Source organism: Oryctolagus cuniculus, chromosome 11 (genome assembly GCF_051225735.1).
Source record: "Oryctolagus cuniculus isolate XC-2025 breed Fujian yellow rabbit chromosome 11, ASM5122573v1, whole genome shotgun sequence".
In the NCBI taxonomy this organism is placed as follows: domain Eukaryota; kingdom Metazoa; phylum Chordata; class Mammalia; order Lagomorpha; family Leporidae; genus Oryctolagus; species Oryctolagus cuniculus.
Window position 1 is genome coordinate 27,077,510 of NC_142877.1, and position 15,056 is coordinate 27,092,565.

The 15,056-nt window shown below is 49.3% G+C and overlaps 1 protein-coding gene across 1 annotated transcript; it reads left to right on the forward strand.

Annotated features, from left to right (window-relative positions):
- The first annotated feature begins 3,926 nt into the window (after positions 1-3,926).
- C11H20orf202 (chromosome 11 C20orf202 homolog) lies at positions 3,927-14,671 on the forward strand. The gene is made up of 3 exons (XM_017342142.4): positions 3,927-4,142; positions 11,054-11,331; positions 14,377-14,671. The coding sequence occupies exons 1-2, from the start codon at positions 4,077-4,079 to the stop codon at positions 11,282-11,284; spliced, it is 297 nt and encodes a 98-aa protein (XP_017197631.4). The 5' UTR covers positions 3,927-4,076; the 3' UTR covers positions 11,285-11,331; positions 14,377-14,671.
- Positions 14,672-15,056: the final 385 nt, after the last annotated feature.

Here is a 15,056-nt window from a genome sequence, read left to right on the forward strand (position 1 = left end):
AGTGTTCTTCTTCCAATGCTTCAGGGTGCCTTGGCATGCAGTTTGGGAACCACAGTCCTAGATTTTGAAGATGAAATGAGGCTGTGTATGTCCAAGGCTTAGCATGATGCCTGGTCTCGAGTAGAAGATCAACACATTGTTGGTTGTCCTAAGTTATGGTTAAGTCTTGCTCTGAAACCACTTTCTTTCTAGTTCTTTCTGCGTCTCCTGCCGCTGCTGTGCAACATTTCCTGTCTCCATCTCTGGCCTGGTTTCTGATTGTCATCTTCCCTCTGAGTCCTGACAAGCCTGGCCCCACTTCTGAACTGATCCCTTCCTAGTGTGGCATTCTCACTCCCACTTCTCTACCCTCCCTAACTGCACACACTTGATCTTTCTGTAGGTGGAGTGTGCGTTCCTGTGCATTAGCATGTGAAAGTCAGAGTTACACAGAGAGAGGAGAGGCAGAGAGAGAGAGAGAGGTCTTCCATCCAATGGTTCACTCCCCAATTGGCTGCAACAGCCGGAGCTTGGCCAATGGCATGTAACAAAGACAACGATGTCATAGTTTTGAGCTTAGGACTAAAGCAAAGAGTGTGTCCCTGCATGCCCGTGATTCTAGGAAGATAGGGAACCCACAGACCAGCCTCAGATCTGCAGATCTGCTGCCAGTAGCACATAACCCCAGCCAACGCACAGACTCAGGCAGGAAAATTAGTGATGTTTGTTTAAAACTATGGGGTTTGGGGGAGGTTTGTTAACACAGCGTGCTTGGGATAACCCGACTCCTCTGTCTGTGCAGACCCCAAGTCTCCAAGAACAGCTCTGCTTGGATCACTTGGTTGCCACTCAGAGCATAGTTCCCGGGATACCAGCCACTCAGGAACCGAGGATCTTCCTCCTGTCCAGTGTGCAGGCCTCCTTGGGCTGGGGCACCCATCTCTGCTTCAAGCCATTGTCCCATGATGAGGGGGCCAGGTGACACAATGCCTGGTGACCTGCCAGGGAGGATCCATTTCTGGAAGGTTGTGAATGTGCCAGATGGGAGTCTCTCAGATACACTTTGATTCTAAAGAGTGATGGCTGAGACACTGCACAGAAAAATTTTACCTGCACGTGACAGTCAGAATGCATCTCAGACTGTAAACCACAGGGTATGAGAAATGTGGGCTTCCTTATGACTCAATCTACTAACTGTTTTGAGCCTTGTTTTGCCTAAGAGAGAAAGGATGAGGCCCATGCTCACAAAGAAAGTTTGGTAAAGTCAGAGGTGGAGCCCAGGTGGTTTCCTATACAGCCTATCTGGTTTCCTATACAGCGTCCCTTATCTCCCCCAATGGTTCTCACACTTGGAAGGAATCCCAGGTCCCACCCCCAAGCCAGTGAAGTCCCTTCTCTGGCCTCCCCACTCATCTGGGCTATGCTTCTGCACCCCACTGGCCAAATGGCCACTGCCTGGAAGAAGTCAAACAACCCCTTCCTCCCACTGAGTCCCAACCTGCACCTCTATGTCCTGCACCCACTGCCCTAGCTCTGTCTTCTGGAAATGCAATAAATATCACTCTTCTCTTTAATTTATAGATGCTACAGTCTTTACTTCTATAAATTCTATTGAGTTCTTTTTAAAATACTGTTTGTACTGTGTGTTGTTCCCTTTTTGTCTGCCTTTCTACCCAAAATATTTTAGAATCGTGTTCACCTGGAGTTCTCAGGGGAAGGGGGTTCCAGTACCGCAGTGGATGGTGTGTTCTGCCTCTCACTTATGCTGAATGGTTCCCTTGTGTGCCTTTTTTTATAGATTTATTTATTTATTTATTTGAAAGTCAGAGTTACACAGAGAGAGAAGGAGAGGCAGAGGCAGAGGCAGGGGGGAGAGAGAGAGAGAGAGAGAGAGAGAGAGAGAGAGAGAGAGAGAGGTCTTCCATCTGCTGGTTTACTCCCCAATTGGCCGCGACAGTCAGAGTTACACCAAATCAAAGCCAGGAGCCAGGAGTTTCTTCTGGGTCTCCCACGTGGGTGCAGGGGCCCAAGGACTTGGGCCATCTTCTACTGCTTTCCCAGGCCACAGCAGAGAGCTGGATAGGAAGTGGAGCAGCTGGGACCCAAACCGGCGCCCATATGGGATGCTGGCACTGCAGGTGGTGGCTGTACTCGCTACCCCACAGTGCCAGACCTCCCTTGTGTGCTTTGTAATTTGGGGTTATGTCTTCATCTTCAGCAGATCTCTTTCTGTGGGTATCTTGTGCAGCCTCCCTCCAGCATGGATTGAGTTTGTCTGGCAAGTCAGCTCAGATCCTTATCTGAAATCACTAGGTTAATTCTTGGTCTGGGCTTCTACTTCATGTGTATGAAGTAAATTTACAAAAATTAATCCCTATAAGGAGAAAAAATCCTCTTTATTTTTATTATAGCATTAATTTGGTTTTTATTTTCTTCTATCCACTGGGATATCGGAGCCAGGAAAACAAGGAGTCTCTCTCTCTCTCTCTCTCTCTCTCTCTCTCTGGTTTGGGGCTGCTTCTTGCAGAACTTGGTATGCAGTCAGTAGATGCTCAGTAAGTATTTACTGAAAGAATACTCATTGCTTGGGGTGTTGTGAAGCAGAAACTGTGTCAGTGAGGATTGTGTGTCCTGTAAGGAAGCGAGTGCCCAATGACAAATGCAATCTATTGGCCCCCTCAACAGAGCTGCTACTTATGATTCCACGACTCAAGTTTCAAAACTCTGTCAGTTTCTTGGCCTTTGTCTGTGATTGCAAGATGGTTACTGTGGCTCCAGGCATTGCATCCTATTCAAGGCAGAAGAAAGGGAGAGAAAATAGGAGTAAAGGGGAAGTACCAGTGACATCTTCCGTTTATCTGTTTGTAAAAAATTATTCAAGACAGACAGAGTGAGGGGTGGGAGGAGAGAGAGAGAGAGAGAGAGAGAGAGAGAGAACTGGGCCAGGCCAAAGCCAAAACAGGAACTCAATGGGCATCAGGGACTTGTTTACTTGAGTCATACCTGGTGCCTCCCAGAATCTGTATCAGCAGGAAACTGGAATCAGCAGCAGGAGTTGAGACTTGAATCCAGACCTTCCAATATGGCACCCAGGCATCTTAACCACAAAGCCAAATGCCCACCCCCATTTTTCCTTACATTAGAAAGAAAGCTTTTCTTGAACTTAAGAAGTTTCTCCTTTGATCACATTTTCTAAAAATGAATCATATGGGCATTCCAGAAGCAAAGGAACTTGGAAAGTGAGCCTATCCCTTTATCTAAATCCTGTAGATAAATGAATGAGAAGGAAAATGGATTAGAGGCACAGGGGAACATCTGCCCCACATGAGGTATACACATATTTGATATGCAAAGCACACTCTTGGGAGGGGCTGGGGGTGGTGGCATTGTGGCACAGCGGGTTGAGCTGCAACCTGCAACATTGACATCTCATATGGGCACCAGTTCAAGTCCCAGCTGCTCTGCTTCCAACCCAGCTCCCTGCTAATGAGCATGGGAAAGCAGAAGAAGATGGCACCAGGACTTGGACCCCTGCCACCCATGTGGGAGACCCGGACAGAAATTCCTGGCTCCTGACTTCAGCCTGGCCTAGCCTGGCCCATGGCAGCCATTGGGGGAGTAAGTTGGTGGTTGAAAGATCTCTGTCTCTCCTTCTCTCTCTGTAAAACTGCCTTTCAAATAAAAAATAAATCTAAAAAGAAACAGGGGCTCTCAGGCAGGAACCCCTGTTTTCATGATAATGATTATCAGTATCACTTAAAGATCGATGGTTTCTGAGATCCTACTGGCATCAGACCAGCCTGGCTCTGGATGCAGCAGCCACAGAGGCATCCGTACCCTTGATGGTCTTCCTCCCTCCTTCCTCTCTCCCTTCCTCCTTCCTCTTTATTCTGTTCAAAGCACTGAAACCTTAAAAAAAAAAAAAAAAGCCAAATTACATTTTCCAATGTGAGCTACTTTCTGCTCTCATTAACTACATCCTCGGTGACTTGGCCGGACTCTGCTGCCAGCTTGACGGAGGTGGGAGGCTCTGTGAGTCAGAGGTCCCTCGGGCCCATCACCGGGGCAGTGTCAAGGTCTCTCCCAAGGACACGGAGATGAAAACAGCAGAGGAGCCAACCCCAAGTCTTGGGCAGACCCTGGAATGGCTGAGAAAGGAACTGGTAAGCCTTGCGTTTCTTTTGCCGGAGGCTCCCACCCCATATTTTCCAGGGTTCCCTGGTCTTCCTTCCCAGGGGTCTGTTGGCTGAGGACAGGCTTTGGGCTGGGGTATGGGCCCTGCACGTACCCCCCCAGGACCAGCCACACAGCACACAAAGGCAATCTCAGGTGTTAGAATAAGTAGGTCATGGCCTACATAGGAGGCACGGGGCGCGGTGTCTGCCAGACGGGTTTTAGGATTGCGCTGGCTCCTGGGCACATGCCCAGCTCTTGGCTCTGCAGCCTCGAGTGAGTGGCTTTACCTCTTTGCGCTTTCATTTCCTTATCACACAATGTGGATAATAATCGTACCCACATTGCAGAGGTTACGGTCAGGATTCAGCAAGGAGGTTCACTGAGCGTACAGGGTACTTTCCAAAAGTTTGTGGAAAATGGAAGTAAGAGATAAGTTCATTTTGGTGCAAAAAAAGAATTGAAACCCAGAGATCTCAAAATATTCCTGAAAATCTCTCTGTCTCTCTGCCTTTCAAATAAAAATTATTTTTTAAGAAGGGGTCACGTGTTTGGCACAGCCAGTTAAGCCATCACTTGAGACACCTGCATACTCATCAGAGTACTTGGGTTGGAGTCCTGGGCTTTTTCTCCATTGCAGTTTCCCGAGAATGTACACTGCAGGTGGCAGCAGGTATCAACCACGTGGGAAACCTGAACTGAGTTCCTGGCTCCTGACTTCGGCCTGGCCCAGGCCTGGATGCTGAGGGCATTTTGGGAGAGAATCAGCAGGCAATCTCTTTCCGTCTCTTTTCCTCTATCTCTCTGCTTTTCAAATACATAAATAGCTTTTTAAAAGCCTTGTTTAGTTTTTGAGAGGCAGTACAATAGAGACAGAGAGATCTTCCACCCACTGGTTCACTCCCCGAATGGCTGCAACAGCTGGGGCTGGCCCAGGAACTCCATAGAGGTCTCCCTACATCAGTGGCAGGGACCCAAGAACTTAAGCCATCATTCACTGCTCACCCACGTACATTAGCAGGGAGCTCGCCCAGCTACGTTAGCAGAAGTAGAGCAACCAGGACTCAAACTGGTGCCCCAATATAGGATGCTAGAGTTGCAGGCAGCAGCTTAACCTGCTGCCACAAAAAAATTTTTTTAATTAATGAAAATGCATATTATCAGAGAACTATGAGTGGATTTCAAAAATATGGAGCACCAAAATAAACTTACCTTTTTTAAAAAAAATATTTATTTTATTTATTTGAAAGACAGAGTTACAAAAAAATGGAAAAACAGGCCGGCACCACGGCTCAATAGGCTAATCCTCCGCCTTGCGGCGCCGGCACACCAGGTTCTAGGCCCGGTCGGGGTGCCGGATTCTGTCCTGTTGCCCCTCTTCCAGGCCAGCTCTCTGCTGTGGCCAGGGAGTGCAGTGGAGGATGGCCCAAGTCCTTGGACCCTGCACCCACATGGGAGACCAGGAGAAGCTCCTGGCTCCTGGCTTCGGATCAGCGCGATGCGCCGGCTGCAGCACGCCGGCCGCGGCGGCCATTGGAGGGTGAACCAACAGCAAAAAGGAAGACCTTTCTCTCTGTCTCTCTCTCTCACTGTCCACTCTGCCTGTCAAAAAAAAAATGGAAAAACAGAGAGGTCTTCCATCTGCTGGTTTGCTCCCCAAATGGCTGCAACAGCTGGAGCTGCGCCGATCCGAAGCCAGGAGCCAGGAACTTCTTCCAGGTCTCCCACACAGGTACAGGGGCCCAAGGACTTGGGCCATCTTCTACTGCTTTCCCAGGCCATAGCAGAGAGCTGGATCAGAAGTGGAACAGCTGGGACTCGAACCAGCGCCCATATGGGATGCCAGCCCGGCAGGCTAGAGCGTTAACTCTCTGCACCACAGCGCCAGCCCACAAACTTACTTTTTAATTCCATTTTCCAGGGTTTTTGAAGTACCCTATTGCTCTTAGCACCCAGATGTTGGCTCTGATAATCCTGACCCAGGTGGACATGAATTCCACCTGCTGTCTTAGCCCAGATTCTCTCAAAAGCAGAGGCTCAGACGAAGATTGAACTGAGGATGTATGTGAGGGGACAAGCCTGGAGTGCTGAGGGGCAGGGCAACTGGGAGTTGAGGCGAAGGCAGCACAATGCCAGGCCGTGCTTGGTGTCCCGGAGCTGGCTTTGGGAGGAGCCTTAAAGAGGCCCAGCAGGTCTCACAGCAGCTGGCTTTTCCCCTGCAGGACTTCTCTGCAGGGGCTGACAGAGACACTGCCCCCGGCAAGAGAGAGATGTGAAAATGCATGGTGCAGGTTGTTCTCATCTTTCACTTCCTGCTCTAAGGACCCAGCCCATGGGGCACTAACTCTCCTGCACACCTCAGTTACACCCGTTGCTCTCTTGGTGTCTGCTCAGGGAAGCCAGACTTTGTTCCCTTCTTTGTGGCATTTTCTCCAAGTCCAAAACTAGAAGAGTGCCCCCAAAGAGTGTGGGGACACCAGACAAGGGAGAGAGGGAGGCAGTGCAGGGACTTGAAGAAAGAGGCTTGTATTGCAACACACCTGTCTGTCATTATGGGAGGGAAACACGGGTTTGTGTTTGTCCTAGAAGGACCTTTTTGGGTTGCCAGGCAACAGGCCAGCTGGGACCCACCCCTGTCTTTACCCCACAGAGAAGGCCTAACCCCATAGGGGCTTCTCTTGGGACTAGGGGATTCCAGCAGGGGCTGCAGCTCCTTCCAGCCCACAGGTACCCAGGACTGGACAGCTGGACTTCCCCAGGCTCCCTGAACACTGGGGGCCTAAGTTGAGACTGCTTGGTGCCTGAAAACAAAGCGCCTGTTTCCCCACAAAGAGGGAGCAAGACCCAGGGGCAGAGGGGAGGTAGGTAACCTGAAACAGTCTCCGTGTCTCCCCATGACGCCGAGAGATGAAGCAGGGCTTGAGCCTCCTCCTACTGATCCTGGACATGCGGATCGCATGGAATTTGCATGACAATAAGGGCCCCTCCAGAGTCCACCCAAGAAGCCCCACTTGATGGTTGTCAGAGAAGGACCAGCACTGGATGGTGCCTGCATGGAGCAGAGGGGACAAATTAGCGAGGCCAGTGACTACCAAAGTCAAAAGCACTCTCTCCCTCTTTGCCTTGGATCCTGTGGACCCCAGGGTCTTGGTGGGATCCAAAAGAGGGGGAAGAGCCACAGACACCCGTGACCACACGGCTGACCCTCCTGATGCCTGTGCGGAGCTGGGCACTGCAGAGATTGAGCAAACTAAGCCCAGCACCACACCTGCTCTGGACCTCTTGCCTTGTGAGATAACACTTCCCCACCACTCAGGGTCTTCTGGCCTCCCAGCCAGAGTCACCATGTCCACTGCCTCCCTTAACATGGCTGCCCTGTTGGGTACTCAATGCTGTTCTCACCACACATACCCTGAACCAGTGCTGAAGGATGGATGAAGAGATGTACGGGTGGAAATCCCTAGAGCAGAGGAGACATGGATTGTTTTCCTAGGAATTGGGAAGGGACCTCCCACAACCACCTGCTTTGCTACTGGAAGAATCCCAGTGTTCTCAGGGGGACAGCCTACACCTTCACCTGCAGGCCCTCTCTTCCCAGCTTCTCACTGTCCCAGCAGGATTTTTCATGCCTCAGAGGAGCCCATGGACTTGCTCTTTGTCTAGAAAACTACAACACTGCTTTTATTGGTGGAACATTAATATAGTTGTCAACCCTGGCTCCAGGGCCCCCTGTAGATACCAAAACCCATGGATGCTCAAGTCCTTTTTAGAAAATGGATATTGGTGCTGGCATTGTGGCACGGTGGGTTAAGCCACTGCCTGCAAAGCTGGCATCCTACATGTTCAAGTCCCAGCTGCTCTTCTTTTGATCCAGCTCCCTATTAATGTGCTTGGGAAAGAGGCAGCAGATGTCCCAAGTACGTGGGCCCCTGGACCTGCATGGGAGATCTGGCTTGAGTTCCAGCTTCCAGACTTCTGCCTGGCCCAGCCCCAACCGTTGTGGCCATTTGGGGAGTGAACCAGCAGATGGAAGCTCTCTCTCTCTCTCTCTCTGTAACTCTGCCTTTTTTTTTTTTTTTTTTTTTTTGACAGGCAGAGTGGACAGTGAGAGAGAGAGAGAGAGAGAGAAAGGTCTTCCTTTGCCATTGGTTCACCCTCCAATGGCCGCCGCGGCCGGTGTGCTGAGGCCGGCGCACCTCGCTGATCCGAAGCCAGGAGCCAGGAGCTTCTCCTGGTCTCCCATGGGGTGCAGGGCCCAAGCACTTGGGCCATCCTCCACTGCACTCCCTGGCCACAGCAGAGAGCTGGCCTGGAAGAGGGGCAACCGGGACAGAATCCAGTGCCCCGACCGGGACTAGAACCCCGTGTGCCGGCGCCGCAAGGCGGAGGATTAGCCTAGTGAGCCGCGGCGCCGGCCTGTAACTCTGCCTTTTAAATAAATAAATAAATAAATCCTAAAAAAAAGGGAAATGCATATAACCAATACGCATCCTCTTGTATACGTTAAAGCACCTCCAGATGACTTCCACTACTGAATACCATGTAAATGCTATGTAAATACTTGTGATCCTGTATTGTTTGGGGATTAGTGACAAGAAATGAAAGTCTGAACATTTTCAATACAGAGGCAATTTTTTTCCCCAAAGCTTTTTAAGCTGCAGTTGCTTGAATCCAGACGTGGGACCTAGAGCCATGGAGGGCTGACGATAATTATCTGTGAGAAAGAGAGAGGAGAAAGTAGGACTGCAAGTCAGGCCATGTGCTGTGCTTCAAGCAGCGTGGGAAGGGAAAGCTGGGCCCATGTACACTGACAGCCCCTGGAGAAGGAAACTTTGAGTTCTGGCATGAAACAAGGGGAGAGACTTTTAATAATATGTCCTTGAGGCCAGCGCTGTGGCGTAGTAAGTTAAGCCTCTGCCTGCAGTGCTGGCATCCCATACAGGCATAGGTTTGAGTCCTGGCTGCTCCACTTCCAATCTAGCTCCTTGCTAATGGCCTGGGAAAGCAGTGGAAGATGGCCCAAGTGCTTGGGCCTCTGCACCCACATGGGAGACCCAGAAGAAGCTCCTGGCTCCTGGCTCCTGCCTTCAAATCGGCCCAGCTCCAGCTGTTGTGGCCATTTGGGGAGTGAACCAGCGGATGGAAGATCTCTCTGTCTCTCCCTCTTTCTGTCCAAAACTCTGCTTCTCAAATAAATAAATAAATCTCTAAAAAAGAAAATAATTATATGATCTTAGGAGCTGTTAAATTTTATATCCAGTGTAAGAATTATTTAGTCAGAAAATAAAATTTTAGCATTTAAAGATTTTTAATGTATTCATTCTAGAGAAAGAGAGTGCATGAAAGAGCGCTGCCCTCTCTTGGTTCAGTCTCCAAGTGCCTGCAATGGCTGGAACTGGGCCAGGAGGCAGGAAATCAGTGCAGGTTTCCCCCGTAGGAAGCAGGACCCTGACCACCTGAGCCCCTCTGCTGCCTTCTGAGGTCGTCATTTGTAGACACTGAAGCCCAGAGCTGGGGCTGCTCATCAAACCGAGGTCCTCCTCCACAGGAAGCAGGTATCTTAACCAAGGGCCAAAAGCGGGCCCGGTATTTTAACATTTTCAAAGGGAACACGAAAGAAAGAAAATGTGTAGGGAAAAATTCCTAGGGGAAAATGGGAGAAAGGTTGGAGACGGACGAGCGGTGGCGGTAGAGCTTCAGGGCAGTGGTTCTCAGGCCTTTTGGTGTTAGGATCCCTTTACGCTTGCAAAGTTTATTAAGGACACCAATCTTTCATTCATGTGAGTATATCAATATTGACTGAATTAGAAACCAAAACTTAGGACATTTTAATATTTATCAATGCACTTAAAATAATAACCTCATTACCTGTTGATAAAATCTGATTTTAAATACCTATTTTTCAAAGCAAATATTCAGCGAGGAGTAATATTGCTTTACTTGCTTGCAAATTGCTTTGATGCCTGGCTTAACAGAAGACAGCTGGATTCCCCTGTCTGCTTCTGCCTCCAATCTGTTGAGATATTACAGGTCATTAGCTTCTGGAAAACTCCACTGTACACTACTAAGAGGACGACAGTGAGAAAGGAAAACAGTGTCTTAGTCTTGTGAAGAAGGTAGGATTTTTTTTTTAAGATTTATTTTATTTACTTGAAAGGCAGAGAGTTACAAAGAGGAAGAGAGAGAGAGAGAGAGAGAGAGAGAGAGAGGGAGAGAGAGAGAGAGTCTTCCATCTGCTGGTTCACTCCTCAAATGGCCACAAGCGCCAGGGCTGGGCCAGACTGAAGCCAGGAGCCAGGAGCTTCTTCCAGGTCTCCCACGAGGGTGCAGGGGCCCAAGCACCCACTGCTTTCCCAGGCCATTAGCAAGGAACTGGATCAGAAGTACAGCAGTCGGGACACAAACCCATGTGGGATGCTGGTGCTGCAGGTGGTGGCTTTACCAGCTACTTCACAACGCCGGCCCCGGGAAGCTAGTTTTGACCTCACTGAGCTCCTGAAAGGGTTTTGGGAACCCAAGCATTCCCGGATCTTATGGTGAGAATCACTGTTCCCACAACCTCCAACCTGCCAGCTTTATCTTGTTTCACTAAGAAGCCATTCTCATCTTAGTACCTACAAAATGATCCTTTAGTTACAGCGAAGATAAAAGGAGAGAGTGGAGTTACACGCATCACATTTTAGAGCATGTTTTTCTGCGCACTCATTCATGCAGTCCTCGTTTGTAGAATGTCGTTTGCTTCCTGCTTTGCAGACAAAGCAGCAGGCTTTGGTGGATACAGTGCTGTCAGGTTGCACACCTGCCAAGCAGGCTTGTCTCCGATGCGACAGGGACAGGAAGGGGTTTTATGGGGACCCAGCCATGCTCTGCACACCCCTCACAGGCTCTTTTTCTGTCACAGGCTGAGATGCAGCTCCAGGACCAGCAGCTGCTGCTCACGCTCAGGCATCTGCACAGGGTCCTGGAGGAGCTTCGGGCTGAGACCGCCCACTGGGAGGACACCAGGTCCAGCGCAGGGACCTCCCCGATCAGAGCTCGGACGGGATCCGAGGGCAGGGGCTGCCCGTCTGTCTCCTCGAGGCAGCTGGCCCAGCTCCGAGCAGAAGAAAGCAGACGGAGCTCCCTCCCTTAACTGGCCAGAGATGACAATGGACTTACACCCTCCCGCTCCAGTCTAAGGTGACTCCGGTGTTTCAGTGGGGAGAGCATCCAAATGGGAGTCAGGAAGCCAGACTCTGAGTTCATCTCTGTCCCCATCCTCTGTGTGTCCCTGCACCTATCTGTCCACGTCTCTGTGTCTCTGGTTCCATTTCTGTCATGTATTAGAGGTTTCTTGTGAGGCCCTGGTAAGTTACTGGCTGTGAACACATTTTGAAAACACTACCAGGGTATATGGCTCTGGCAAGTACCAGAGTGGCCATCCTATTCTTGGGAATTTCCCACAAGGCAGCGGTTCAAAGAAGGAACTGGCTATGTAAAGATGGCACCCAAGGGACGCCATGGTGAGAAATCAAACCCTGTGTAGTGCTTAGTGACTGTCTTCTATTTTCTCAGCATGTCTTCCTGTTCCCCTTCATCTGATGATAACAGGCCCTCTTGCCACCCTGGCCTTAGAGCTGGGCATGTTGTTAGGGCTGGCCCATTATTTAATTTATAGTTGCCCTTATGTTATTGGCCCAGTGGGTGGGCATGTGACTCAACAGAGCCAATCACCGTCCTTCCCTGGGATTGCTATCTGGATGCTGTTTCCACTACAATTAGAAAGTGAAGGCTGCCAGTGAGCATGTGCCGTGACAGGGACTGACTGTGGTAAGGAGAAGAGGCACAAATCTGCAAAGAGGAGCAGAGAGGGCCACCCCAGAGACAGGGAGGAGGAGTGCCTGATTTCAGGCCCTAGTCTTGTGTTAGCTTGGCATTCTTCCCAGTGGCTGAAGCCAGGAAACCCCACCACTGCCACCCATAGGCACACACATTGGTTTGTCTTTGCTTAAGCCGATGTGAACAGGGTTTCCTTCCTTTGCAACCAGAAGGGTCCCAAGGAATACATCCAGATGTTCCACGAAGCACCGGCCAGTGATCATCAAGAAATGACATCTCATGCATTCATTCAGGATCTGTGACAACGACCTCCCTAACAACAAGCATCAAGCTCACAATGTGAGGGGACTTCAAAAAAAAGTTCATGGAAAATGCAATTAAAAGACAATTTTAGTTGGGTGTGGAAAACTTTTGAAATCCATGCATATTCCGGGGTCTTGAAAAAGTTCTTGGAAAATGAATATTTTGAAAAAACTATGCATGTATTTAAAAATATTTTTGTGCCAGAATGAGCACCTTTTAACTCCATTGTTCACGAACTTTTGAAATATCCTTATACAACAGCACACTCCATTGAAAAGGTCTGCAGTCATGATTTTAAAAATTTATCTCCTGGGGCCGGCGCTGTGGTGCAGTGGGTTAAAGCCCAGGCCTGAAGCACTGGCATCCCATGTGGATGCTAGTTCTAGTCATGGCTGCTCCTCTTCCTATCCAGCTCTCTGCTATGGCCTGGGAAAGCAGTAGAAGATGGCCCAGGTCCTTGGGTCCCTGCACCCACGTGGGAGACCTGGAGGAAACTCCAGGCTCCTGGCTTCAGATCGGTGCAGCTCTGGCGTTGCGGCCATCTAGGGAGTGAACCAGTGGATGGAAGACCTCTCTCTCTGCCTCTACCTCTCTCTGTAATTCTTGTCTTTCAAATAAATAAAATAAATATTTTTAAAAATTTTTTATCTCCTGGCCAGAAAGACGGGAGAAAGGAGGTAAAAATAAAAAAAGCCATCCTGTGAGGATAATCTGATTATTTGTAGCTTTTTCATTTTTGAAAATCTACTTGCATGTAGTTAAATCTCAAAAAAAAAAAAAAAAAAAAAAGATAAATGAAACCCAGCCATTGCCCTCACATAGGAGAAGGAGTTAACAGTATTCAAGAGAGTGCAACGGTAATGAATGGTCGATAGGTGAGGATTGGGCAGGGGAGGAGGGAGGGGACGCTTTGCTCAGGAGGGTAAAGTCAGCCTGCGCAGGACAGAGCCAGTGTGGCTGGGACTCGGAAGAAGAAGCTGCAGCCCAAAGCCGAAACTTTCGGATCTGAACATCTCAGATGCAGAAGAGTCCTCTTTGGGGACATTACCGTGAATGTGTGGCTTCACTGCTCTGAACCCCTGTGAGAAGCTCCTTAACAACAAAACAATAAAGTTAGCAGCCCTCAAAAAAAAAAAATCGTTTTTGTGGCTTTGAAAAAGTAAATCTGTTGCATACAGAGGCAGAGTGGAGGGGGTGCATTATACATAGACTGACCTGAGAGTTTTATATAATGTTTGACAGCAAAAAAATCTCTGCTCTGGGAGGCTGGGGCTGTGCCCCTGCACAGCACGGACGTGTGCCACCAGCTGGTCCCGGTCAGGCCTGACTGGCGGAGAGAGAATGGCTCGTCCCCTTCCCTGGGAGCACGCTCCAGCAGCAGTTCCAGGCTGAGGCATCACCTGCTCCAGGGTGTAGTCCCAACCCCACGGGGTCCCTGCCTGAGCCCAGAGACAGTAGTTCTGATAGCCAGGCCCCCTCCTCTCCAGTCTGAGTCCCTGCCCTTGCACGGCGCGCCCAGTCCCAGCAGAACACAACTCCCCTTCTGAGACACCTGAATTTCAGCTCCACGAAGCTTTCTCTGCAGTTGGAAGCTTTGGCAGTCTCAGCTTCTTTCCTTTGTTCCCTCAGCCCTGGGGGTGGTAGAGGCTCCCTGTAATTGCTACCTTCAAGTTCTTTTTATAACCTTCCTCTCACCCACTTAAGCACTTTATACCTAGTTAGTAATTCTTTATATGAAATTCTGTGTTAAAATAACTGATGTGGTTTCTGTCTCCTACCTGTCCCTGCCTGACACAATTTTTTGCTATTCTTCCCACTACCACTGTCCACTGTCATCATTTTTGTTCATGTCTCCCGGCACACAAGTACGAGAGTTTTTCTAGATTTTATGTCTCAAAGTTGAACTGGAGGCATGGGGATGCCCAAGTTGACCACAGATCTGTTTTCTGAAATGGGCTGTTCTTTTGCACTGCCACGACCCATGCATGAGAGTTCCTGGGCTCCGCATCTGGTCAACACGTATCAATCTTCTTGATGTTTGCTAGTATGATGGATGCAAGATGGAATCTGATGATGTTCATAACGTGTGTGGTCTGATTACAGATGTGTTTGCTGGTGCTGGTATTGTGGAACAGCAGGTTAAGCCACCACCTGCGATGCCGGCATCCCACAGGAGCACTAGTTCGAGTCCTGGCTGCTCCACTTCCTATCCAGCTCCCTGCTAATTCATCTGAGAAAGCAGTGGGAGATGGCCCAAGTCCTTGGATCCTTGCCACTCACATGGGAGACCAGAATGGAGTTCCAGGTTCTGGCCATTTGGGGAGTGAACGAGTGAATGGTAGATCTTTCTCTCCTTGTAACTCTGCCTTTCAAGTAAATAAAGAAATCTTTTAAAAAATGTGCTTGCTACCCCTTATTTTAATTCCAGCTCTAATGTTTCATTACTGTTTGCTTTAAATAACAGCTCCTCAGCCTCTCTGAGCTTCAGTTACCTCATCTGCAAGAAAAGGGATAATAACAGTGATTACTCAGAGGACTGCTGTGTGGATTAAATGGGATAATGTGCATAAACCACTTTATGGAGCCCTTGGCAATGGGAAGGGTAACAAATGTCTGTTTGTTCTTACTGCTATGGGATTGGTGTGTGAAACTATGCCCATGACAGACAGACAAGCGACATGCACCCATCACCTGGAGAGACCTCTGCCTGCTATCCAGGCATGCAAAGTAGACAGGACATCAGCTCCCATGCACAGTGCCAACCACTAGCACCTCTGCCTCTC